Source organism: Numenius arquata, chromosome 8 (assembly GCF_964106895.1).
Source record: "Numenius arquata chromosome 8, bNumArq3.hap1.1, whole genome shotgun sequence".
NCBI lineage: Eukaryota > Metazoa > Chordata > Aves > Charadriiformes > Scolopacidae > Numenius > Numenius arquata.
In genome coordinates, this window is record NC_133583.1 from 47,204,465 (window position 1) to 47,231,574 (window position 27,110).

Consider the following 27,110-nt stretch of genomic DNA (forward strand, 5'->3'; position numbering starts at 1 on the left):
CTGGTTAACTGATGACCCTGAAGAAACACTTGTTTCCATTAATTCTGCTGTCATTATTTCGCTATTCTCGAACTCTTCCTCTGAATTCTTCTGTCCTTCTGATCCCAAGACAAGATGGCAGGAACGTGAGAGAGAACATAAAGAAATTACAATAAGCTGTCGGCTATATAATTATATTGTAACCTACTACACTGAGAAGTTACACCAACAGAAATTTGGCAAGGTATCGCCTGCTAGCTGCTAGCTAAACACAGGACACTCACTAGCATAACATTAAAAAAAACAGGCTCACTAAAAAGCAACATCTACATTACAAAGAAGCTAACAAAAGAATTCCCTTATGATACTTAGGTTCAGCTGGTTCATCTTAGGTTCATCAGCTACATTTTCTTGTTTTATGAATACTTGTTACATTTGCAATTTAATATATATTTAAGATCACAATGCTACAAACCTTTTTCCAGCATGTAGTTTTGCCACCTTTAGTTAGACACAAAGGAGTACTTGCTCGAACTAGGGTTGAAGATTCTGCTGAAAGTTGGTGATGTTATTAGGTCATGTGTACTGTAATTACTTGAGCACCACAATTTTTAAATCCTTAAGACATGATTTCCTAGGTAGAAGGCAGCAAGTATGCTTTTAAGTTGCCAGACAGACCAAGGGAATCATTATTATTCCGAAGAGTCTGCTGTGTACCCTGAATCAGAACAAATTCTTATTTCATAGAGACTTTAGATTCTTAAAGCATGTCTACTACAAAGAAGTAAACAGTTTCTGATTAAATTTTAAATGTTCCAGTGACTCTACTGTAAACATAATAACTTTTAAGTGTTAAGGAACATACTGGCAAGAGTTAACAGTAGGGTTGATGGTGAAGATGCCTTTTTTCTTCAAGAACAATTGCTATGGTGTCACAGTCCTGATTACAGATATATTGAAGTTACCTGAACCCCACATTTCCAGCTCAACCTGAATTATTATTTTTTTAACAGATTTTGAGTTGTCTCAACAACAGGAAGTCTTGCCCAAAATATTCTTCCGAAATCCAAACTTTTTCAAAATGCATCTATTCATTTTCCAAATGGACTTTATATATTCCAATGCCGTAGAAGGTAACAGAATCGATACAGCTTTCAAATGAAACTTTGCTGTTCTCATACCTACAGTCACAATGGCCACACATGAAACTGTGGCCTCTGTGATGATGGGGCATTAATTTTAGAGGTTTTTGGAAGAACACAATTTTGGAGGTTGTGACAACTGAAGTCCTTGGCGTTACCTTTAAGAGGCCCTGGTTGAGAGGGAAAAAAGAGCCTTGAGAATCAAGACAACAAAGACTTCAGACTTCTAATTTTGCCACTGATTTGTAGATAACATCTTGGGCATCAGCTGCCTTGTGCCGTTCTCTAGTCTGAGAAAAATGGGACAGTCATGCTTATTTATCTAACTCAAAACAGTGCCGTGATGGATTAATTATCTGGACAGCACTCGGAGTGCTATCCAAATGCTGCTTATTCATGTTTTCCCCACTGCAACAATGTATCTTCATCACTAATAATTAACTGCTAACTACTGTTGCTGAGAATATGATAGTGGTGTTTACCACCTTATTTTTAAATTCAGTAGAGATACCTACTTAAAAGTTATGTAAATATATGAAATTACAGTACATTTTCCTAATGACCCTGCTATGTCTGAGTTTGATCCTATTCAATTGTGACTAATGAATAGTAAAGATGACCTTTTTTCTGTAGAGCTATATAGACAGCTTCCATTGTATTCATGAAATGTAAAGAAGCCATTCTAAGCAGGATACAGCTGGGTCGAAGGACTGCTGATGCCAATTATGCTTCGTACATAATAATGCACATTTTACCTATTTGGAAAAAAATTCACATTTATTTACTGTCAAACAGGTGTTAAACTTTACACTGGATATTAGTGATGGGCTCATTATTAACAGGTTTACACAAAGGGATGAAAAAAGCAGAATTTTGTTGAAACAATTTACATTTCATTAGATTTTTATCATAAAATAAATTAATTACTAAATATAGGCAGAAGGAATATGGAAGAGTAATAGTTATGTTTTATTTATTTTTTTTAAAGGACAGGCACCTTTTATTCACGAGAAAGCTTGTGAGAAGTGTCCAGTGTCCCCTTCACCCCTTACCACCCAACCCTGATTAAAGAATGAACAGGGAATTGAGTTACAATCTTTGTTAGCTATACCAAATTTGTGCAAGGCTTGGCATAATTGGCTTCTAAAACAACTTTCTCCCCAAATTATGGTTTTTGGCAATAAAAATTCAAAACGTAAGAATAAAAACTAACTTGTCAAAGCAGAACACTGTTTACAGTGAAAAATAAGTGAAAACGGGTAGAACTTGCATTTTAAACATACTACTGTACTATGAACAGAGTGTAAGAAAAACAGCTTATAACATATGTGCAACCAAGAGCTTTTCACAATATTTTCTTCAAACTCTTTAAAATTATTTTTTAATGACAATTATATTTCAGTTGGACACAAATGTATTTATTTTACCCTAGCAATAGAACAAAATATAATTTCTTTAGCCATTTTTTCATGAGAACGGTTCATTGTACAGTTGAGGAAATATATGAAATAAGGCCTGTGGCTTGATTGCTAGTGGTTAGACAAGTATTCAATCTTTGCCCTAATGGAAAAGATTTGCAGTGAACTGCAAACTGATGCAGAATATCTCTCCTGCTTTTGCAAGTCTTGTCAGGAATAGTAAGGTACAGTAAATTTGTCCCACAGGATTTTAGAGCCTACGCCTTGTATATAATACAATGTAGGCCTAGGAAAAAAAATGGTGCAGCCATATTTACAAATTTAGTTCACAAACTGCTGCAGTAAAATGGCTGGAAAGTGTTTATTTCTCTTTTTTTTTCACAATTTTCTTAAATTCAGCAGCAGAAGATATCTTAAAATACCTTTTTGGTATTTCTTTTCTTTGTAACAAATAATTCATTTTAGTATACTCTGTGTATATACAAAGTTTTTGTTTTATAAAAATTCACAGAACTGCGAGGTCCAGTCATCCCCGTTACTGGAGAACCACAGGGTCAACAGAATTGTCTCTTCAAGCAGATATGAGGGAGCCTGCTTGGGGCCAATTAAGTCTTTTTAATACTTGTACGTGGCCTTTAATATTTCTTTGCTACACTATTAAAGGCTTGTCACTAGTTGCATTTGTCCTTCTCTAACATCCCCTTCTGGAATACATCCTTCCTTGTTAATGGGAATTATATAGCCGTCGCTATTACCCCTGCTGATTTGATAGTACATCTGAAGCTGATGGCCAGCTCCCAGGTTTGGCATGCTCTTGTAGTAAATGTCCTCATTTTCACTCCTCCTGGAGGGAGAGAGATCTTCTTCAACGTCGGGGCTGCTCTCTGGATACGGAGAGTCTCTGAGATTGGGCATGCTCGTGTAAAGAGAGTCTCTGTTGGGGGACTGGAGGTGGTCGTCAGCCTCGGCTGTCAGCTGTGAGACGTAGCTGTCGGTTCCTTCGGTCTTCACTTTCTTCTGAGGCTGGTACAGAAGGGAGTGAGTCCGCTGAGGAATGAGTGGGGCCTCAAGCTCTTTGTGGTGGAGCTCCAGCCCAGGGGTGTCACTGTGCATCAAAGATGAGGCATCTGCCACGATGGCGTCATCTTCGCTACTGCTCCCGCCGATCACAGCTTTGGCTGGTAGCGTGCGCTCCAGGTTGTGGTTCTTGCTGCTGCCTCGCAGGTTGTTGTGCACTAATTCTGAAATGATCATTTTCTCAAAAGCAGTATCATTCAGGCTTAGTCCACAGTCTACAACTTGCACACTGTCGTTATAGTCTCCATTGCGCAATGAGTAGCTGTTGTTGAAATTACCATTTAGCGGTAGAGTATCCATGGCACTTGTATCCCTGGCATTGTTCAGTGAATGTCCTGAAAGGGAAAAGGACAGCTCTGGTTATTGCCTGATGTGCTTTTTATCACTTAATTATTTTTTTTTTTAACAAAATTCTTTAATGTAGTTCAGGACAAAGTTGTACTTGGAAGTAAGACTTGAGAAAAGTTAGGTTATTGAACATTCCCAAATATAAACAGTTGCACACCTTATAGGAAAGATGCATTTTAAAAATAGTAGCGTGTATTTCCTGTGGGGAATAGTGGCATTTTAATTTCTTAATTTAGTGTCAATTCTGTGACTTTTCCACAAGGAACTGTTCACTCCATGCCCTTGCATATGTAATGCAAAGCAATTCATTTGGAAACAGCTATGTTTTGAAGTACACCACCATGATTTAGAAAAACAAAATTAACAGAATTTGTCCTAAACGACACTAAATTAAAAAGGAATTAGATCACAGACATAACTGAAGGTAAATGTACAACATAAACCCACATAACTGGCAAGCAACTACTTTAACAACATTTCTAACATTTTTTCCTTTTTTTTTTTTTGAGATGAAGTAAAGAAAAGAATGAAAAAAATGGATAAATACAAAGAATTTATGTTAAACAAGGACAGCCATCTTTCACACTACAGGGACCAGGGCCCACAAGCACCATCCAACAACACGATAGACAGCAGGTGGAATGACTCACTTTGGACAACTCACATCATGTCTGTCTGCTCAGGCTATCTGGCCTAAGAGTAGCTGATATATAAAAGAAAGTAAAATGATTTATTGTAACATGATGAAGAATTACTGAGCTTCTCAGCAACTTAGTCAGAGCAAGGGTTCAGCAAATTAGATTACTAAGCAATAACAGCTTTTCTTTTCCCACTTAATGTAATTTTTTTGCACTAATATTCTGTCTGCCAACAACGGCCCCAGGCTTCTAAAGGTCAAAGTTTGCCTGCAGTCTGCATCAGTCACAGTGACAGCGCTGAATGAACCAGAATAGTTAATTAAGAGTTAGGCCCACAGTTACCATGGGCATGGAAGTCAAATGCAGAAATGTTAGGAATTTCTGTAAGTATGGGTCACAGAAATTAAACCAAAGAATAAATATTAGTTGTGGAATGGGAAGAGGAAATCAGCCATGGCTGATACCTCATCGCTGCTGGAGGAATGACAGATTGGGTAAGTCTGCTGAAAACATGAAAAGAAGTTTAAGGGCGGGGGGGGGGAGGAATGAAGTCTTATGATGATTAAGGAAGTCTTTATGTTTTTGGCTTTGGCTTTTTTTTTTTTTTTTGGTAACACGATAAAGAAAAGGTTTTCCTATAGACACAAAGACATGTAAACTATGACAGCACAGTGCTTCCCAAGCAAAGGAAAAAGAAAAAAAAAAAAAAACTTTGAAAGAAATTAAAGTCTGAACCATGGAAAGTCAGATGGTTAGAGCATTCCTAGAAAATCACTTTATCTACAGATATGTCTGGAAGTAAAGAAAGAATGGAGTGACTTTACTGAAATGAGACTGACCACTGTGAGGCTGCTGCATTATATGCAAGGCTTGGAGGAGTATAAGAAAAAAGTTGTTTCAGAAAAGATTATACATTTTCTCATTTGGTTGGTTTTTTTTCATAATTAAAGCTGCAGCTTATCCTAGAAAATTCAATCTTCTCTGGAAAATATTGTTTTCAATTAAAAAGTAATTGCATTTTCTCATGAAAAGATTTTTGTCTTCAACTTTAAAAAATAGCGTAATAATTTCCAAATAAATTCTGAGTAATTTGCAAATCATTTTGTATTTGCGTTATTGTTAACTCCTCTCCATGTGTACTAATTTAAACAGTGATGAGGGTTGTTTGAAAGGTCTCTTTAAGCTTTGATTAAACAACTTTGTAGTTTTGCAATTTCATATGTGTTCCAAGATTTTTTCTTGCAATGGATTTAGCTGCACAGAACATATGGCATTTATAAAAGTAGACAACACATGGACCACATGCTGGGATTCATTTCCCTCATGAAAGTGATTTAATTCTATAATTTTAATTCTCTTTTCTTCTGCTACACAGATACCAAAATATATCTGATAATGCAAAATGAGTTTTCTATGATATACTGCAGAGTTAAGAATGCTAGAATATATTCAAATTGCTTTGATGAGGCAAATTTGTTGCCCATGATCAGGTAATTCATTTGAAATCTTTCCATAGCCTGTAGCAAGATTACTGTGGGAATGTAAAAATATAAGTAAATTGTTGAGCATTTCTGCTTGACACTGCTTTGGTTTTAAACAGCAAATTATTTCAGCATTGCATAACTTCTGTTACCAATAGGGTTTGCTACAGACCTCATGTTGTTTCCCAAAAAGCAGTATGCAAGTACTTTTTGAATGTGGAAACATTTCATTTGCAAATTGTGAACCACTTGCCCGCTGAGTCTACTTCATGACCGCTAGTTATGTTTTAATTGTGCCCATTAAAAATCATGCTGAAAAAATTTACATTTGATAGGCAAAGTTAAGTTTTACTCCCATACTTGTCTCTCTGTAGGTTGCTAGAGGAAAGCATAAGGAAAGTAAGAAAACAAGAGAATGAAAATAGAAACTACAGTTCAGTCAAAAAGGAAAGTTGAAATAAAAACTGGAAACAAGGTTTTATGAGCTCTTTATCAAAGATTTATCATTCCAGTTATGCTATAGTGATCTTATGACTCATCAAACAGTAACTGCTAGATATTTACTGATGAATTGCACCGTAGTTAAAAAAAGCAACTAGATAATGTAACAACAAAATGTTAGGTAAGTGATGACACCCTTTATTCCTGCAGAACTAAACTGTTCTAACTGTTAAGCTCAAGATTTTCCTACAGGAAAATGATCTACCATAAAGCTGCACTATACTATAGTTTAGATCTATTTGACGCTGGATACGATCTTCTACACCAGGGTATCCAAAGGTGTCAAGATGCCTTGCGCTGCTTTAGTATCTAATCCGTTCCATAAGCAGGTTTTCTCAGCAAGCTTTAGAGTCAACCTTATATTGCATAGACATGATACCTCTAAGTGATATATATCTTGAAGATGGGCTCTCGGACCATGTGGTGTCAGTCCTGTAATAGTATATTAAGATTTATGCCACCTGTGTTAAAAACATGGATAATTATTGGTAAATACTGTTACGGCAAAGGCATTACTATAATATAGTGCAGTTTTACAAGCTGACATTGGCAATATTGTATTTCTTGAACTGACAGAAATTAGGAATGTACGGCTAGGGTATTGCAACTTGAGTTTCTATCTAGGGAAAAGAAAGCATTTGGAGCGAGCCAAGAAAAGCGGTTTTATTCAGGAAGTATAAGCACACCTGGTGAGTTAAACACAGGAGCTGAAGGGGCATTACATACAACTGTTTCAGCGAGCAATGTGTTATAGGGGTTGTTAGTGCCGTGTGGTCGAAGAAGAGGGTTTGTTAGTAGGTAATTGCCAGTCATTCCTAAAGCAAAAGAAACAGAAAAAAATGTCAGTTCTTTAATTTTAGGCTGACAGTTTCAATAAAGAATATTTTTTATTCATCATGAATCATGTAGGACTTGTCAAATGTAATTCAGCTGAAAATTTCTGAATGTATTTGAGCTATGTATTTGAAATGGGAGTAGGAAAATATGGTTAGATTCCAGTAATTCACAGGTGCTCTACAAATCCCCAAAGTAAACATCTGGTGAGAGTGACATTTACTAATGTATACAAAATCACTGGTACACAAGAATAGCAATTAAATGTGTAGAGATCAAGGTACTACATAAAGCTATTATAACTTTAAAAATGATCGTATGGAACACTTCTGTCCAGAATGAGAGAACTGAATTTCTCAAATTGAAAGGTATTGAAAAATCTCTTATGACAGGATCAGAGCTGTTATTCACTTTATTAAAAACACACGGATAATGGAAGGGAATTGCTGTTTTCAAACAGACAGTGGATGACAAACTGCAAGAAGCATATCTTAGTATATGCAAAAGTATGCATGCTGAGGGGAAAGCAAAATATTTGCTCTAAGAAATCAGAGCATTCACATTTTCTCCCAGGACATTCATGCTGCGAATTTATCTGCCAGGTTTTAAAAAAACAACTCCTCGAATGACAAATTTTCTTTAAACAATCAGTTTACAACAATGTAAGATGAAGCAAAATACTACATGAAAAGTTTTTTTTAAACCCATTTTACATGTTAATGCAACACCATTTAAACAACTCTTGGAATCACTAGGAAAAAAACCAGTATATTTTGAGAAATTATTAAACAGTCAATTAATCTCTGATTTCTAGCTCCTAGAAGAAAAATGGGTTGGAATAATAATAAAAAAAACCCATATAAAATGCTGTGATTTAAAACTAACATTAAGCATTTCATTAAGGTAAAATCCACTTTCATTTCTATTGCATTGCACAGCAGTATATCAGGATCAGTGTATTACAGACCCAAGGACAACTAAAAAGCCACCTATGTTTTCACAGTATGGGTATTTTTATTTGGTAAAGAAAAGACAGTATATATGCCAAATACTAATGTTTTACTACTACAATAGATACTCGGTAGCAGAAATGAGAGAAAAATTCTAAGATGCAGAGAATTATTGCCTGATTATGCTAATCTTATTTGAAAGTTTGTATTAGTGAACAACTAAAAAGATTTTATCATAGTTTTTTCAGTTGTAATGTACTTATTACTAGAAATACTAACTGAAATATATTTTGCTTGGGGTTTTTTTTGTGTACTATGTGTACTTGGTTAGAATTATTACCTGTAATTTACAGTTAAGAGAATTTTTTTTAAATCCAAAATTTTTTGCCACCTTTAAAAGCTTGATTTTTATTTTAAAGGAAAAATGACACTCGCCATTAATTATCAAACTACCCAGATACGTATGTATCACTGAGATAATGACAACGTTATAATAGAATAAGGATGATGTAAATTTTTCTAATCATGCCAGACATCTCTGGTGACTTGAGACTGGAGCTTGAAACAGGGAGAAGCTTCCAACTCCGAATTAACTGAGAGTGCAGCACAGTTAGAGCAAACCTCAGGAGTCAGAGTCCAATTAGGGTGAAATCCCAGACTTTTATCTATAGTGTATTTACAAGCTTTTATAAAGACACTGGAAGGGAATGTACTTCTTTCTTGAGCATGAAAAATATACATTTTCTACTTAGGAGAAGTTACTTAATTTTGATTTTGCCAGAGGAACATTCAAGATTCAGATGGGGGGAGCACTGAGACACACAGGTCTTATCTAGAATCATGCTTTCTGAAACCTTTTCTTTTGCAAAACACCACACTTTTTACTTCCAAAATAAATGTGAGTTAAGTAGATGTGCCTACTACCAAATCTTGAAAAAAACAAGGGAGGAAAATTTGCTAGTTATGGTTGATGAGGGCTTTACAGCAGCCCTGACAGTGGTGAATTTTCTGTTTGACACTTTCTGAGTTGAGTAGGACCTGGTCACAATTTGATCAGGGCTATGTGTTCTTCTAGAGACGCGGGCAGAAGAACAGGCTTTGAACTTGGCTTGCACAAGCAGTCTTCCCTCCATTGCTAGCTCAAACTGCCTTAAAAAAAACACAGGGGGAAGGGGAGAAAGAAAGAGACATTCTGTCTTGGTTAATACTCCTGCCTTCTAACTGGACATGAGAATGAGGTTCCAGATCTCAAAGTCTATTTGAGCTGAAAAATTTGGAGTTTTGGCTTCTCTGTGCCTGAAAATCTGGATTCTATCCCATGTGACAGATATGATGCTCTTTGAAATAGAAAAGATAAATGCTTTACAGACATCTTTTGCATAGAAATGATATCAATTAGATTTCACTGGGAAAATTTCTGCACCTAAAAATCATAGTCAAATATGCATTAAAATGTTACTGCACTCATATTTCTGTTTCAGATTTAACCTATAAAGGTTAGGAAAGATTTAAAATTATGATCTTGCTTTTAGGTTAAATTATTGATGAAACTTATTTAAGTACATTTCCACGAATGGAGGAATTCAACTTTTATAGCAGGGGGCCAGTTGAGGGAACATGGTTTTAAAAAGTGCTGGTGGATGACTTTAATACTCTGCTTTTAGAGAATATTTGTTCCAGAATTTTTTTTTCAAACATTCTTTTCAATTCTTGTGTTAAATGATATAAAATCTGTATAAAATTTAAGGCTTCTAAAACGGAAATGTTCCCAGTGACTGACCTTGATTAAGTGTTGAAGTGCTGTTGATGTCACCTGAGATAAAAGATGATTCAGACTGTTTTCTCACAGTGTCATTCCACATTCTCCTTATACGACTCTGTTAACATAAAGCAGTGAGACACAAGTAAGTTACAAAAAGATTTTTTCCTACTTATGTGCTATTATGTAGAATATTTTTTATTAAAACCCTAATTTATTAAATTTCATTTAGATGTAACATGGTGGTATAAACCTTCCTATAAACCAGCCCCTAATTACAAGAAAAAATAAGGTGTTTGCATTAGATCAAAGTAAAAGGAAATGCTTAAACAGAATAAATTCTATTATGCAGAAGTATGTATTTGCCATCTAAATGATAAATCTGAGAAGACAATTAGTGCTTCTGATAGGAACGCCTCTCAGTAGGCTTTTTAAAAATTAAGGTTAATGAAAAGATCCTGTCAAAATCTTTGTTACCTGAGTGCCAGAAGAATAGCGAGCACTAGTTCTTGTTGTTGATGCCTTCACTGAACTGTGGGGACTCTCAGTTGGTAGTCCACCACAGCAGTAGGAATGTCGGAAGCATTTGCCATATTCCTTACGTACCTATGGGGGAAAAAAATTACTTAGCAAAAAAGTAGTGTCAAGTATCTCTGCTGGCAAAAAGACATGAACTTTGTATTGAAACTACTCACTTTTCAAGCAAATAGATAATTTTTGTCTATTGAATTGTTGGTCATTAGCAAAATCAGGAATTTTTCCCTAGTTAGTGTTAGCATTCAGGATTTTTGAACAAATTATTTCCAAGCTATACATGCATTTCATTTAGATGTGACTGAATAACCATTACTGAGTTATTTATGGTATTATTTTAATTTCATCTTCATATTGTAGATGTATATAGTTAAGTTTGCCTGAACTGAATGCTGGCTGAAAATAGCCCTTTTTATACAAGTTTTTGGTGCAGAAACCATAGAAAGCGTATCTTCCCATCTGAGCACACAAGAAGGGCTGAGGTAACTAGTCTTTGCACTGCCAGGTAAGTTATCCCTTCCAAGGACGTGTGCAAAACCTGCAATGGCTATAAAGGCATTTTCATATAAAGTCACATCTGCTTGGGATTGTACAAAGCTCACAAACGCCCCTGCCCCGCTCCAGGCAGAGCGCCAGCTATGCTGGTGGAGGTACCATCAGTGTTTCAAAGTTAAATTTTGAACAATAAAGGATGGCAAATGAAGCATCTTTCACTTTTAGGACCAAAAAATAAAGTCCTCATTACTGCCTTTGCTGAACCTAGAAATCTGAATACCCCTATGTGCATGACGTTTTTGTCTGACACAGCAACAGAGCTAACTAATGATTCCAATATCTGGCCTGCGTTTATTCACCACCTGTTTCCAGTGAGTTACTGGAAACTTCAGTTTTGTAATTTATGTGTATTAACGTTTGCCATGAAAGTAATCAGGATTAATTCACTGAGCAGTTAATTCTCTCGTATTTGGTGACCGCTACACTGACTACTACTTTCAGATAACGGAAGAGTGCATACGCATCTCGGCAACATGACAGCAGCAGTGAAAGGACACAGTGGATAAAATCTTTAAAGATACGTAAGTCTAAATTTGTAAATCTTCCACCATATACTTGGGAATCTAAGCGTCACTTCTACATCAACGAGACTCCTAAATTTCTGGGAAAAGTGGCATTTCAGCTAATATGGAAATTCTACTTGACCTATGAATATATATGACCGAAAGAAAGTTATGGGTATGTAAAAAGGAGAGAGGGAAAAATGCAAAAAGTTAATGATGTTGATTTACATATACCATGTGCTGTTTTCAATATTACAAGGATTTTACTCATTGAATACATACTGTGATGTTTGTATAAATTCCAAGGTTGAAGAAAATTTGAATAGCTGGTGCCTTAACTTCAAGCTAGGGACAGTAACTCATTTTTTATAGAAGTATATGGTACATATTTTAAATGATTCCCTATCTATATCAGCACAAAAGACACATTAAAAAATGAAAACAGAAATGCATGGACATAGAATTCTGATCTTTAACTCTGTAGTCTGAAAAATGTAAGTGTATATATATCATCACTAGGTGGTATAACACCTAAGAAAATACATTCCTGAACACTAACGGATATTAAATGCTCCAAACCACTACAGAGTAGAGACAATAGCAATCAAAACTGTATTTTTACCCAAATACCACCCTCCAGGGCTGGTTTTGCCTAATGCCTATATTGCAGTGAATGTACATTATCTGTCAGTACTGCGCATTCCACTGTCATTATTTCTAAATTATAGCTTGTTGGAAACTGATGGAAGCAACAGCACTATCATCCTGTCAGAACTGGAAACATAATAGTTTTCACTTTCACAATTCTATTTCTCTGGTCAATTTAGTGACCAACTAGTAATAACAGAATAAAAAGACTACATTAGCTATGCAGACAGAGGATGGGATGATATCCAGTCAAAGGCATCGAAACTTAAAAATCTTAAATGGCAGCTTTAACATTCTTTCAGGTATAAATCTTATTGCTCTAGGTTATGCTTCTTCACACTTGACTGGTATTTTAATACTGGTTTTTGCTGACTCCACTTAATATAAAAACAATGCACAGCTGTAAAAAGAAATAAAAGAAGAATCTGTTTTTGATTTTCAAGTCCAATACAAGTGGTAGAAAGAGCAACATTATATGAAACCCTAATCTAGAAATTATTTGCATTTTAAGAATGTCTGCATTTTCTCCCCTGTCTTCTTAGGCTCAATCTCCTCTCTAAGTGTGCTTTTGTTCTCTCAAAATGAGAGGAGTGCCGTGTTCATCTGGATAAAATTCTTTCTGTCTACCAGATCTTTTTCTAAAACATGGCTGAATGCCATTGTCTACACCAAATTTAGAGACGCTGATACTGTTAGAGCTGGTACAGTTGAGAACACAGAAGAATGTGCTTTTTGTACTTACACAGCAATGCTTTATCCAATGGTCTCAAACCATTTTATAAATATCAGTTAATTATGTCTCTGGTGGGCTAATTATAATGGGAGCTAACAATTTCTAGGTCTCCAGCCTAAAACTGGTAAAAATATTTAGAATCTAAATATTGCAAATTGGGTATTTGCAAATGCAGGATGCATTGCATTTTATGTTAAGTCTTTTTGGGTGGGTTTTTTTGACATTTACCCTTCCTCTCAACTCTAATTTACTTTCATTTGCCACGACTTCTAGCACAGGCAATGAGCTTTTTTTCTTTTGTCCTTCACAAAAGCACCTCTAAGGCATCCTTGGAAGCAATCTCCACTCTCAGTCCAGGGAAGAGGAGCGCAGGGAACCCAAAGAGAATCCCACCTGGCTGCACCCTTCACTTCCTTCTCTCCTGTTCGCTCCCCTCTCCCATGCAAACCTTCTCTCTTCCCAGCAGATCTGCTCCTTTTAGACCAGATAGGAAGTTCCATCTAAACACGAGGAGGAACTTCTTTACTTTGAGGGTGGCAGAGCACTGAAACAGGCTGCCCAGAGAGGTGGTGTAGCCTTCGTCTCTCGAGACATTCAAAACCCGCCTGGACACGATCCTGTGCCACCTGCTGTAGGTGAACCTGCTCTGGCAGTCAGTGGGGTTGTACTAGATGGTGTCCAGAGGTCCCTTCCAACCCCATATCATTCTGTGACCCCTGTTTCCATCGGGTGAAGGGGAACACAACTAATTTGGCACATCCCACTCATGAGGGAAGGCTCTTGCCAGGGGATTCCACTTTTTCCAGTTAAGAGCAGAAAGCTGTTGGATTGCTAAGGGAGCCAAACACTTGAAAGACAGTTGTCATGCTGGTGTCTTTGGAAAACTCTCCCTGTTAGCAGTTGTCTAGCATTAATGACTACTTTTTCCTAAGGTGTGACAAAGTTCATCATAAAATTAGTTTTTAGATCTCACTTAATTTTGTAATGAACAAGCACTCACAGTACAATCCCTGCCTACCACCCATCGCTTTATGGGATCTCAGGAGATGTCCTCTGCCTTGATCTGAGAGAGAGAGTTTCCAGGCTGAGATGGGCTGATATTGTAAATGACCCTTTCTTTGCAGTGCTGCAGCAAAGGCACAATTTATTTCATGTGTACATAAAGGACTTTTGGCTGTAAGTCCAGACTAATACGTACCACATTACCAATGTTAAACAGTACATTTGCTATAGTAATTTTCTTCCCAAAGCCTCAAAACTTTTCAAGCCCAGGTTGGAAATGCTGCATCCGTTTTAAACCTGCCCAGGTCACAGAGCAGTTACCTGACTCCCACAGGCACACACGCAAGAATTGCTTTTGAATCTTAGTCCTCTCCTTAAACGACTTAAAAATACTCCAGTTCTTGACATTGCTATTTTTTTCTCTATTTTTTAAGAAATATATGTGGTATTTTTAAGGAGTTAGAGAACATGCATCTGTGTTTTCAGTAACTTACTTTCTTTTGAAGGGCACAATGAAAGATGAAAATGAACATTCCTTGGAAAGCATTGAATACTGTGAAGAGATAGGTCATCACAACAGTCCCCTCGTTGATAAACAGCAGGCCAAATGACCATGTTAGGCCAAGGAGACACAGGAGAGCAAATGCACCCAGGACCCAGGATCTGTAAAAGAAAATTAATTTTAGTAACATCACTTATGAGAACGCATGTCGCCAAATCCAATATTAACATTTCAGTTCCTGCAGTTGACTTTTACTAGGTTCGTATTCAAATGTAAAAATTCCTTGGGTTTAACCTTTTATCTATTAAAGAAAGAACAATTCCATTTGATACTCTTAGTCTCCAGTGAAAACAGCAAGAGTAGATATGACCTTTTTCTTTCTCAAGAACTGCATAGGATGTCAAAACTATTTTGAAATACAGAGGTATAGCACAAGCCCCAGCTACTCCATTGCTTTATCTGCTTTTACAAAGGAGATTGATAAATCTGGCTTAGCCACTAATCACACCATAGATTTTAAACAGTGGTGCTGCCATATGACACCAAATAATGTAACACAAATACACAAAGGTTAAACAGCAGATTAAAAGCCTAGAGCCCAAATCTTTAATGCTCCGATAAACTCAGCTAAACTGAAGCTAGATGATCTAACTTCTGCATGAAGAAACCCTGCTGAAATGTGACAAAAAAAATGGATATTGCTTTACAGAATAGTCTAAAAAAAATTCCATCATGAATAGGTTAAGGAAAAGGAATTGTAGAGAACGGCACAGAATGAAAGGGAAAGGGAATTTAGTCAGTGAATTCCACATCTAACTAATGATCTTACTTGATAAATGGCTTATTATCTTCATAGCTAGAAAGCATTATAAGCAGAAAAGAGAAACAAAATTATTAGACAGAATTGAAACAGAAATTAATAAGAGCATTTTTAATTGTCTATAAAAATTAGGCAAAATTAGGAAATTCAAAATGCAGAGGCAAGCAGTTTAAAATTATAAAGGCATATAATAGTTAAAAATTCTTTAGCAAATCAGGTATCTCAAAACTAGTTAATTAAAATTAAGGGAAATCCACAATATTGACCGAGTTTGTAAAGTTAAAAATCATGCTAGAAATTTGTTAATGTAGGGTTCTATCTTACCCAGGTAAGTCCGTATTATAGTAGCCATCACAAACACGGTAATTACTGGTGTGGATGAGAAGACAGAAAGAGGAAAAGGAAGAAAAGAGAGAGATGCTAAAGATTAGCTCTCTCTCTCATCATGCAACATGCAATGAAGCTGATACTGACCTATCTAGAACATCTAGTTCACAATGTTAGCCTTACTGAAAATCTCCCTTTGCCATTTTCAACATTCAAAGCAAATCTGTAAGACCCTTTCACATCCAACCCTCAGTGTTAGAAAGTTGCACCATCCCTTCAATGTTGATAAAAAAAACCTTTAATACACTGTAAAGCTATACAGAATACAGTAAAAGACTATCTAAAGAAGAGCTGCCCAAGCCTTGTCAATTATATAACACTTATATTACTCTGCAAAAGGGATACTACAGTACAGCACCAAGATAAAGTAAACATTTGTTAAATTAGCATGAAAACAGCAGATAATCTTAAAGTTAACAATAATAATAGAGTCAATTCTCTTGAGAGAACAGGATTACGAGTAGAAACTGCTCAGAATCCCTAAATCAAAAAGTCATTTAACAAAACAAACTTAATATAATCATATCAGCCATGCAAACAGGAACATCATTTTTGAACTGCATTTTAAATGCAAATGAAATTACTACAGTGCTGTGGCATTTCCGTGAAACAGTTTCTTGGCACTAGTTCCAGGCTGAAATTATCTAATTTTGACCGGCGTTTGTGACATTACAGCAACAATGTGACGAAAGCAGGATTGGCTCTGTTTGCTTCTAATTGACATCTGCAGTTGCTGGGAGACAATGGCATGTGCTCCTAATGGAGAGTAGCTTTCAATCAGTTCAGCAATCAGAAAATAATCATAGTTCTCATACTTGAACACAAAGCACTTACTTAATGTTTTCCAACCTGCTAGAGTCTGGTTTCAAAGTGTTTGAGTGCTTCACCATTTTGCACAACGTGATCACCAGGAAGATAAGATTCAGCTGTCAAAACAGATAAGAATGAAATTAAACTACTTCATGTAATAGGTTGAATAATGATGATGTTAGAGACTAAACAAAAACCCCGTAGTTTATTTTCAAATCTGTAGTGAAACTGGGTAACCATATCAGACAGTCTGTAAAAGGTGACTGCAAATAAAGATGGCGGGCAGGGGAGGAATGTGAGAAGTCCTTGTTCCACTGAATTTTTCAAATTCACCTTATCATCATGAACCACCACATTTAGCTCATGTCCAACACTTGTGATTGTCAGTCTAGCTCTACCTTCCAGCATGTTGTGCTTGGCCCCTGTTCACCTTCGCCTGTCACCTCTGGCCTTGCTCCCCATCTCACTGACTTCTGAGGACTATGGTTACCCCTTTACTGTACTATACTAGTCGCCTTTTTATCACCCCATCCTACTTCTGGAATCTTTTTTGCCTTTGCTGGTTTCTCCCTTTCTTTGTTTTTATTCCCTTTTCTTCTCACAAATCCCATCGGGGTCTTGAAAACAGCATATATGTAAATGAAAAAAAAAGAAAAAGGAAAAGAAAAAAGAAGAAGAAACACAAAGACATAGCAAATTCATCAAACTTAACAGTGGCACAGACATGTGCTGGTGGTCCACCCTCCCACTGCCCTCTTTCTCTTTGTAGTCTGGATTCTGCTGAAGCGAGACTGCATGCTACTTGAAGGAAAGGACTATGTTATCTTATTCTTGTTGTGTCATTCATATAGATAACACCGAGGAAGTCAGTGAAGGTAGTTTTTTATAGTTTTTCTATTGTGAAACAGAATCACAGGTATCAAAGATACTAGGTGCCTTTCTCCTATCGATTTCAAAGCAAGTGAAGAGCATAGGTAAGCCAAGTACAAGGATGCTTGTAGAATATGGTTTGAAAAGTGGTATACAGTTAATTTGAGAAATTAGTGTGTACTGTTCTGTATCATGCAGACAAACTCAAATAAAATCATGTTTGAAAACAATAAGAGCTATGTCCTTTCAGGCAGAACACATACACCCTTATCTACTAGTATGACGGTCCACAAGAAATGGCTGAACCCATAGTTAAAAGATGGGAGAATATGCTATATTAGATGGATTCTAATCCCATTCTTAAAATCTTCTGTATCTATCTGCAACTGGTTACTCATGGAGAATGATTAAGCCCAGTCTCTCATTTTGAGGAGCCTTTGGTTTGAGACAGCATCAAAATCCTCAGAATTTTTGTAACACTGGGGATACCAGTTCATACCAGATGTGTCCCTATAGCTGTGCCACAATGATCAGAAATGTCACTCAAATCCTAATACAAAGGAGGTCTTAACAATCTAGAAAAGAGGAGTATTTTAAAGGCTCTGACCAGAGTCTGTTAATAAAGACGTGTGTTAAAGAAATAGTTCCAACTGCTAAGGGCAATCAAGTTATCACTGCTGCTGTTGCTGTCTCAAAATCAGGACGGACAGCATGAACTATAATGCAGCTCTCAACACCAAAACAGTGCTTGGCAGCTTTTGACCTCATCAGTCCTGATTCAAAGCAAAACATTTTTACAGTTGTATCTTGAGATTAATACAAAAAGTGTATGTGATACAAATAACAAAAATAAGCTTTTATAATTTATTTCTGTGTTTCAAGAACTGACAGAAAATGCTCGACCTTTAAGTGGAGGTACGTACATGGTGTAGGTTAAGCATGATTTCCATTGCTGCAAAATATAATAGAAGTGTCAATATCTCATGACCCTGCTGATTACCTTTCATGACTCTTATAGGTAATAACTAACCAGTTAAGAAACACTTCATTATATCATTGTGATCATTTTGTTCCTCTTATCTAGGTTTCCACTGTACTGCATAAGTTCCTTGGGTGAGAACACAACTTGCTTGTCTCCCTGGCCTTTGCACCAGATAGAGGACAGGGGCTCTGTGTGTGACCTGACCCTCAGGTTCCATGCCTTTGCAGGCAGACCTTCTTCTTCTGTACTTGAAAAAGCTTCTTGCACATTTTGGTAGCTGGCATAACATGAACTTCTCCAGTCTGTGTAAAAAAATGTAACTTCAATTTATTTTTTGTGAAAACAAACAGATTAAGAGCTAAGAGACATGCCTCATGCCAATCCTAACATGTAAATCAACTTTGGCTGCAACCTATGCAAGCAGGAGTGCACAATCCAGTTCAGAATAGTATTTACAGCACAGCTGGAAGCTAATTCTTGCCTAAGTAGCTACCCTGGAGTATCCTGTATTGTACTAGCAACATCATTCTTGGATCAAAAACTCATAGATGTGCCTTAGCCCATAAATGACTGCCTTATGAAACGAGAGGTTTTTATCCTCTGATTCTTTGTATGACTGAAGTGTTGGTTTGACATATGAAAAACAAAAGCTTGTATTTACATACAGAGGGTCCTTCGGTGACATGCAAGCAGACATGGTCCTACCCCAGAGCCTGGGCCAAGCGCCAGCGCGTTAAGCAAGTTTTATGTAGACACTTAGCTCTGTCTGTATATATGTCCTTGCTGGACAAGGGAATAATTGCATGTAGCAGTTTCTTAATAGACACTTTAATTCTAATTTAGGTACAGAACCCCAAAAGCAGCCCACAGAAATAATAATGCTGTATCACAGTAGCTGGAAAAGTCCTTCCAACAAAAAAAAAAGGAAAAAAAGCAAAATACTGTACTTTGAAGACAAAGTAACTATGACAACAAAGCATATGATACTTGTTTCCCTATCACTGTGAAATATTGCATAGTTTTCAGTTTCAGCAGTCAAAAGACCACGGTTTGCCACTTGTTCAAACATGCTGGCATCTCTGTTGCACATTGTATCATTATCAAAAGCCTATTTTGCCCACTTACAAATACTGAAACCAAACCTTTCTATAGACTCGCTTTTGGCTCCCTCACTGCTCTTCATCTAGAAACTGATTGTTTTGGAGGAACTCATGAGTTAAAGACTTGTGGGCACCCTGCCATTTTATTACACAAGACACTAAGCTGTGAAGGAAGGGAACTTGTTGGAGAATAATTGCTTTTAGGAGGAATGTCTGCATTACTTTTCTTGGTGAGAAATACGTGGGGGGGAGGAGAAGAAAACACATGTAGTGTTTTTGAATTCATTTGTACCAACTTCGTATAAGGAAAGCTTTTTCAGCCCAAGCAACCCGGTCTGAGCTCAGAGCTGAGCCTGTTTTGAGCAGTCTTTTTAGCAGTTTTCTAATTCAACCTGTACAACTGAGGCTGGATGAGGACCAGAGATCTCCTAAGTCCCTTCCAACCTCAATTGTTTCATGACTGTGTGAGGACTCTGTTACTCATCTAAGCAAATGGATCTGTAGATGTTTTCCAAACTTGACAGGTGGTCTCCAATTCCTAAGGTGCATCAGTCTGAGTAAGACACCTTTCTTTAAGAAGAATGTTCACCACAAACATGCAGTACCCACATGAGTGGCAAGATGGGTTTTTGAAAGCAACCTTGCAAGGGAAAAAATGGGCCTCTGACAATGGGCTTTTCTCATCTCTTCATATAACATAGAGAGCTAGTGACTGGCTGGGCCTCACCCTGACAACTGGGCTGCACCCACCCCAGAGGAAGCAAAATCTGCCCCTGAACAGTACCACTCTCCTTCAATGATAATAAAAAATATAAATACGTTGTGTAAACATACACACAGCCACAGTGTATACATTTCAGTCATGAAATTATACCCTTGATAAAGTCAGTAAAATCTCCTTTATGCCGCGCTTCTGAAAATCAGACGAACTCTCTTTTGAAGGCTAAAAATAAGAATTTGAAAGTCTGGACAGGCATCAGGTTCAGATTTGAAGATTCTGCTGTGATACCGAGAGTGACAAGACACACAGCTACAGTAGGCGGAGCTATCGTGAGATCTCTTAAAACGTTAGCTGGTAAGAATAAGCAAAAAAATGTATTGATAGTATTTCATTAATGTTTATACTAGGTTTTTGCTGTAAAATCAAAAATGTATTATCCACTATAAGAGACCAGATACTAGATTACACAGAGAACTAGCTTAATCTGTACTCTGACATTAGAAACGTATGTAAAAGTGAAAAACAAAATATAATTAAAGCACTTTTAAAATACCAGTTCTTACTTATCTCTAAATATGACAAGTATAATTGGATAGAACGGAGCGAAAGAAAGACAATTAGATATCTATTAAAAAACAAAAAGTAACTACTTTAAAATCTAACATTTGAAGAATTTTTATAGTAATAATCAAATGCAGCACCCTGGACGATCATGCTTCTTTCATAGCCAACACAGAGAGGCCTATTTCTGGTTTGGACATCAGAAAGTACTGGACATGAAAAATGGTGTAAGTAGGAATTTTGTCTTTCTGGCACCTGGAACCTATGCAATAACCTGCACAGAAGACTAACGGATTGGAATTACTGGCAGGTACAAGGAATTAGTAGCCAAATAAAGCTAGATTTTGCAATAATTATGATAAATTTCCCCCTGTGAGCAATAGATAAATACCATTTATCAAGTGTCTACTAAAGGAGATATACATGTATTATTTACATGCATAAACTTACAAATACAGGTCATTTTCATATGTGGAGCTAGATTACATGTGCATCTGTACGAATACATTCACTGACCTTGGTGAACTAATTCCTCAACCTGAGTGAAAAAAAGAAACTATCTTTCCTTTGTTAACGAAACAGTACATTCTAGGAATTTTTGCTTAAACAACCTTTGGTAGCCTAACATTGGCTTCATCTGTGAGAAGCAAATTCCAGTGATTTTGGCTGAATTGAAGTCAAACCAACATAACCCGTTCCTTGGATATGAATGAATATGGATCTACATAGAAGTCAAAATACTCAGGCTTTTCTGACCACAGATTACAGCAGTGCACTGTTTGTTTTATAGCCATCAACCTGCTCAATTGAATCACGTCTGCCTGAGCTTAGCAGCTTAAAATTCATTCCACACAGCCTGCAGTGCTGACATGGATATGATAAGACAGAAGAACAGAAACACCACTCTGAAGTAACCTAGCTGAACTGCACATGTTCTGACCCTTTTTGAACTCCCTGGAGCTTTTGTTACCTGGCAAATGCAGCTCTAAAACTGCTCTTGTATCTCCAGATCTTTGCTCTTAGCCATGCAGAAGCCTATTTCTCTCTGGGACTGGCAGCGAGAGAGGTACTCTCTGAAGAAGGCTTCTAAATGAGTGTGCATGCTGAACTCTTACTGAACTGAATTAATTATTAAAGATGCAGATGGAGCTGTCCAAATGATAAGAACAGCTCCTGACGTATCATGATCCAAGCTTTCATTAAACCATTTCAGGCATACTAATGGTTTCCAACCGCTCATTACTTACATGCTCTTTTCTCATAGATATAATAACCCTGGTGCCCAAAGGCATGACAGGCTATGGAAATAGTGAAGTTGAAAGTTCCTCAGAAGATGTACTAAGGAACTTCATACTTCCACCCTATAATTCCCATCCTCACTTTGTGCAAACCTGTATACAGACGCAAGTCCAAATGCTTATAAACTCAGAGAAAAATTTATAAATTAAAGTAGTAAGTAACATTGTCAAAAAAGTTTATGTGTATTGACAGTACTATTAAACTGAGAATCATAAAAATGATTTGATTAACATGTTAAAAAGCCTACCAAGGTGAAATTCTCACATGCTACTAAGTGAGCTACTCTGCAAACATGGCTCTTCTTAGGTTACACTGCACATGACATATTATTTTTCAGCCATTACACTTCTCACACTTCTTCCTCCAGTCTTCCTTGCTTTCTCAGTTGGGACGATTAGAGGGCAAAGCAATTGCTAGAAAAGAATTACTCCCAGGAACTGTGCTGTGATTGCTACCTGCTGTTTCATATTTTTCAAGTTGGGAATACTACTCCCAAAGGCCTTTTGCGTCTCAGCCTAAATGATTTGCTGAAGGATAATAATGTCATGGCCAGTAAATAATAGTGAACTATGTCTGTACATGGTCAATATGATTAAATGTCCTTCACCTCTATTCTCACTCTGACCTGGTTATGAGGAAGTGAAAAAGCCGTGAGCAATGCCCAAAGCTCCCCATGTGAAATGTTATTTTAAAGCAAGGGAGAGAAATAGAGGTGACTTAGCAAAATACTCCCCATAACAATAAAATAAAAAGCTAGACACAAAAAGCAAAATTATCATCATCACAATCAGACCTGAGGTAACTGAACTATTGTAGCATGGAACTTAGAACAATTTTCTAGGATTGATTACAGCAACTGCAAGAAACAACTTTCTGCTGAAAAATATTGTCAACCATACTGAAAATGCTAAACATATCTTTCAATTGTAATTGTAGGTTTAATTAAAAAAGAATCCCTATCATCCTGAGACTTGATTTAATTTAAATGTATTTAAAATAAACTCTGTACAATTATTATGGTTTATCCTTAAATCTTATAAATGCCGTAATTTTTCTAATTCAACCTATACACATGACTTTTGGCATCTACGTCTATTTCTTTGAAAATATTCCCATGAACTCAAACAACTTCTACATTGTACAACTATCTCTTCTTAAGTGACTGCTCCACGATTAAAATAGTTTTTGATATAAACAGAGAGTAAACCCAATCTAAATATACATAAGCTTATTTCAATATTGAAGATACCAGGAAGGAATAAAATGCCTACAAAACACAGGCCAGGTACATTTTTTAGAGAGAGTTCCATAATCAAAGTATCAAAAGTTTATTTTTATATATAGAAGTAATGTAAACTATAAGCTACAAAAAGTGTTGAAAGAGTATATCTGGCATATAGATCTATAGAAGTCAGAAATTTCAAAATTATGCCTGATGCATGTGCTTCAGGCTGAAAAAATAATAATGAAAATACAATTAATGCATCTAGAAAGTCAATGGAACCAAACTTCTGTTAACATTTCAGATCTCTACTACTGTATAATGGCAGGAGAACAGGTAACTATTTAGACTTTCAAAAGCATGAAAACAAATTAATTCATCCTTCCAAACTACGAGGAGTTATGAGAAAAGCTCTCTATGTACATAGGCTATGTCCCCAGCACCAGCCTTCTAGAATATTTCCCAAGCACAGCCAGGCTTTGAAGATACTGAACTAGCAGAGAAATACAAGGTGAACCAAAATGCACATCTTGCATTTACTTTCCTTCCAAATTCATACGTTGTGCAGTGTTGGTATTATTAACCTGAAATAACAGGAAGATGGTTTTGCCCTGGGTTGACAGATGACTATGGGCTTTTTACCTGAAAGCGCTCAGAGAATGGATAATTGATGTATGAACACAACATTCAGTCTTAAACGGACAATGGGGCACACAGCTGTGGGTGTACAGATGGGTGTCCATGCATATGACTTTACTCAACTGATTGCAAAAACGTGTATATGCTTTCTACTGGTTACATAATATTCTATTATTTATACTAAAACAGATGAACTTGTATGTCTGACATACATTACATGTAGCATAAATACACACAGAAGTAGTCATGGAAAAATATGCATATGCATATGCAAATACACATACAGATACATACTCTGTAAGTGTAATGAAATATAAGATTTACTTAATTATCCAATGCGTTAGAACACTCTTTTGAGATAATTATGTTGGATAATTAGCAGTTAAATTCTGGAACGTGTACAATAGTGATTCAATTGAAAGCAATAATAAAGGTTCCTTTAAAAAAACCCTGTGTTTAGTACTTCATTGATTTTTCATATGACTACACATGTCAATACGACCTTCAGAGTTCAAGCCATTAGGAAAAAATGGCTATGCCACCACAGCTTTGACAATTAATCATTTGGTCAGCACTCTTTAAAGATTTCTAAACATTTATATAACCATCGGTCACATTACAAATTGTTTATAAGCATTTTCATGAAATGTCTTGTGAATAAGGATGGTATTGACTGATGTTATTCAATCTTTTTAACTTTGCTGTGAGGCAATCTAAAAGGAAAAGAAAAAAACAAGTTCTTACCAGAATAATAAAGGTAACGGGTCCAATGAAACTCCAGATAAAATAGTTATCTACATGAAGCCAGCAACTATCACGGAAAAAAGAGAAAGAAAAGTGAACAATTGCATTAACACCTTGGTCCAATAAACGGAAAATGTAAAAAATCTTCTTAAGCTAATACTTCACCAGTAAACCATGATAAGCATTGCACAGTACCACTTAGTCCATGGACAATTTTTCCTAACCTGAAACTCTTCTGATGAGTCCTGTTTAATATCACTATTGGGCTTAAAAACACATCATCAGGAATAGCTAACATATAAGAAGAAACAAAACCAGTCAAAAGGTTTGGTCACAGGTGCTGTCATGGACTAATGAATCTAACATCAGTAAATATTTTTCACAGATTTTCCTGTAATTCCATGTAATCTTCAAAATCTGCTTTCAACTTCATATTATATACAAAGTGCTTACTCCTGAGGAATACGAGACAGAGAACGTTCAGATGCCATGTTTTGCTGAAAAACAATACGGTACAAATAAAATGCCCCAACTGGGAGTTGAACAGTAGAGAAAGAATACATATGATACCAGACTAAATGACGTGTAAACCTATTAGGGCCGACTTCACTTAGTGATTCGTTTTTCATACAGCCCAGTTCCCTGCTGAATTGCTCTTATTTGTCTTTCATCAGTAGCAAAATCAAGCAGCTTCCTTGTAGTCAACAGTATCTTCCCATTCTGTAACTAATTTCATCAAAGGACAAAGTAAATACTATTGGAAGGCAAATTCATGCCTCTGGCAACTCAAATCCTCAGAAATGTTTTCTGTCTACCTTCTGTCACTTTCTATATATATCTGTATTTTTGTAAATAAAAGGCAGTGGCTAATTTTAATCCTGCTCTACTGCCTGATAAAATATTATCAAAGTGAAACATATGGGTTGGAATATTGTACTGTCATAATTCAGAACGAGAGTTACCTAGAGGGGCAGTTGGAACAAAGAGATCTAATGAAGCATTAGCTTAAAACTGGGTGGTTAGGCTGTCAGATACTTTAAGTTGAGAATTTTTACTTAATATACATTTGAGGCCAAAAAGTTATTTACTTTTTCAATTTGTTTCAGGTCAATCTTTTGTGTTAAAAGAAAGACCATAATTTAGAATCGGTCTCTCTAGAGTACAAATCCTCTGAACCTAGAGAATTACAAAAGACTTGATTGTAATTTGTGCACAGCGTTGCCATTCTCTTACCAATAAAGCTTTCAGATGGTATTTTAGTCTGTCAGGGACCCTCTGACAGCTAATAGGCTTTAAAAAATTATTCACTTGAAAAACACTCAGGTCACTTGCAATTACTTACGCTTTCTCTGTTCCATAGCTCTTATAGTCAATAGCTGCTGAGACACCAACTACTGTAGCAGGGAAGAGGTAGCCAGCAACGTAATAGTACTTCTTCCTAGAATATTCGCTTTCAAATACTTCTACTAACATTAGATAAAGCTGCACTCCTTCTAGACACATCCAGGCAAAGGCTGCCAGGAAGAAAAAGTGTAAGAGACCTGCGAATATTGGACATGCAATCTGCAAAGAAAAAGAAAGGTGAAAATATAAACCACAAATTCTTCACATCATTACACCTCTAATTAAATAGTGTGTAACAGAAAAGCATACACTTCTATCAGAGACCTCTCAGAAATGCAAGAGCATTTTCCCTACCTGAAAACATACACTGAACATTTTCAAATACTAATGAGTTCACAATAGCTGCAGAAAGTAAATTCACCTAAGCAGTATGAATGAATGAAGATAAGGAAATTGTGCCCTTACCCCCAGTTTCAATTATAGAGTGGACTCAATTCTATAAGGAAGTCTTTAATTTTGAAACTGATATGGTTTTAGGGTTTACAGTTTTGATAATCTGAGACATGAACAGTTGGTTCTAGATGCATAATGTAATACTGTTTATTTAAATTTAAAATTATAAAGCAGCCATCATGCCATTTTTATCTGCTGTAATTTGGAAATTTCCACTGTTTTAACAGAAATCAATCTGAATTCTCTCCCTTTTTGGTTGAAGTCTGGATGAAACTCCACCGAATTATTAGATTTCAACCCAATAAATCACTTCTGAATGACAGAATTCAAAAACTTACATGAATGTGCAGTGTAAAAAATGAGTAAACATATAAGTAAGGCTTTGTACTAATATATATGCACAAAAAAGTAATCAATAGCTGTTGAGACATATTAATATATAGAGAGAACATATATATGTTCCTAGTATGTCAACACTTAATTTCATTTCCTCTTTCAAAAGTTTAAGCCACCTGCTTCATTAATAGCTGATGTTTCTCAACCAAAAATGAAAA

The 27,110-nt window shown here is 36.3% G+C and overlaps 1 protein-coding gene across 1 annotated transcript in view; it reads right to left on the reverse strand.

The window, feature by feature from the left end:
* Positions 1-1,888: 1,888 nt before the first annotated feature.
* ADGRL2 (adhesion G protein-coupled receptor L2) overlaps positions 1,889-27,110 on the reverse strand; it is a 127,933-nt gene continuing 102,711 nt past the window's right edge. Inside the window, exons 15-24 of the mRNA XM_074152123.1 lie at positions 26,102-26,322; positions 24,760-24,826; positions 16,646-16,737; positions 15,749-15,793; positions 15,434-15,460; positions 14,597-14,765; positions 10,605-10,733; positions 10,149-10,245; positions 7,271-7,399; positions 1,889-3,951 (exon numbers count right to left, since the gene is read on the reverse strand). Coding sequence (XP_074008224.1) covers positions 3,197-3,951; positions 7,271-7,399; positions 10,149-10,245; positions 10,605-10,733; positions 14,597-14,765; positions 15,434-15,460; positions 15,749-15,793; positions 16,646-16,737; positions 24,760-24,826; positions 26,102-26,322 — 1,731 coding nt within the window. The 3' untranslated portion in view covers positions 1,889-3,196. The remainder of the gene's footprint in view (positions 3,952-7,270; positions 7,400-10,148; positions 10,246-10,604; positions 10,734-14,596; positions 14,766-15,433; positions 15,461-15,748; positions 15,794-16,645; positions 16,738-24,759; positions 24,827-26,101; positions 26,323-27,110) is intronic.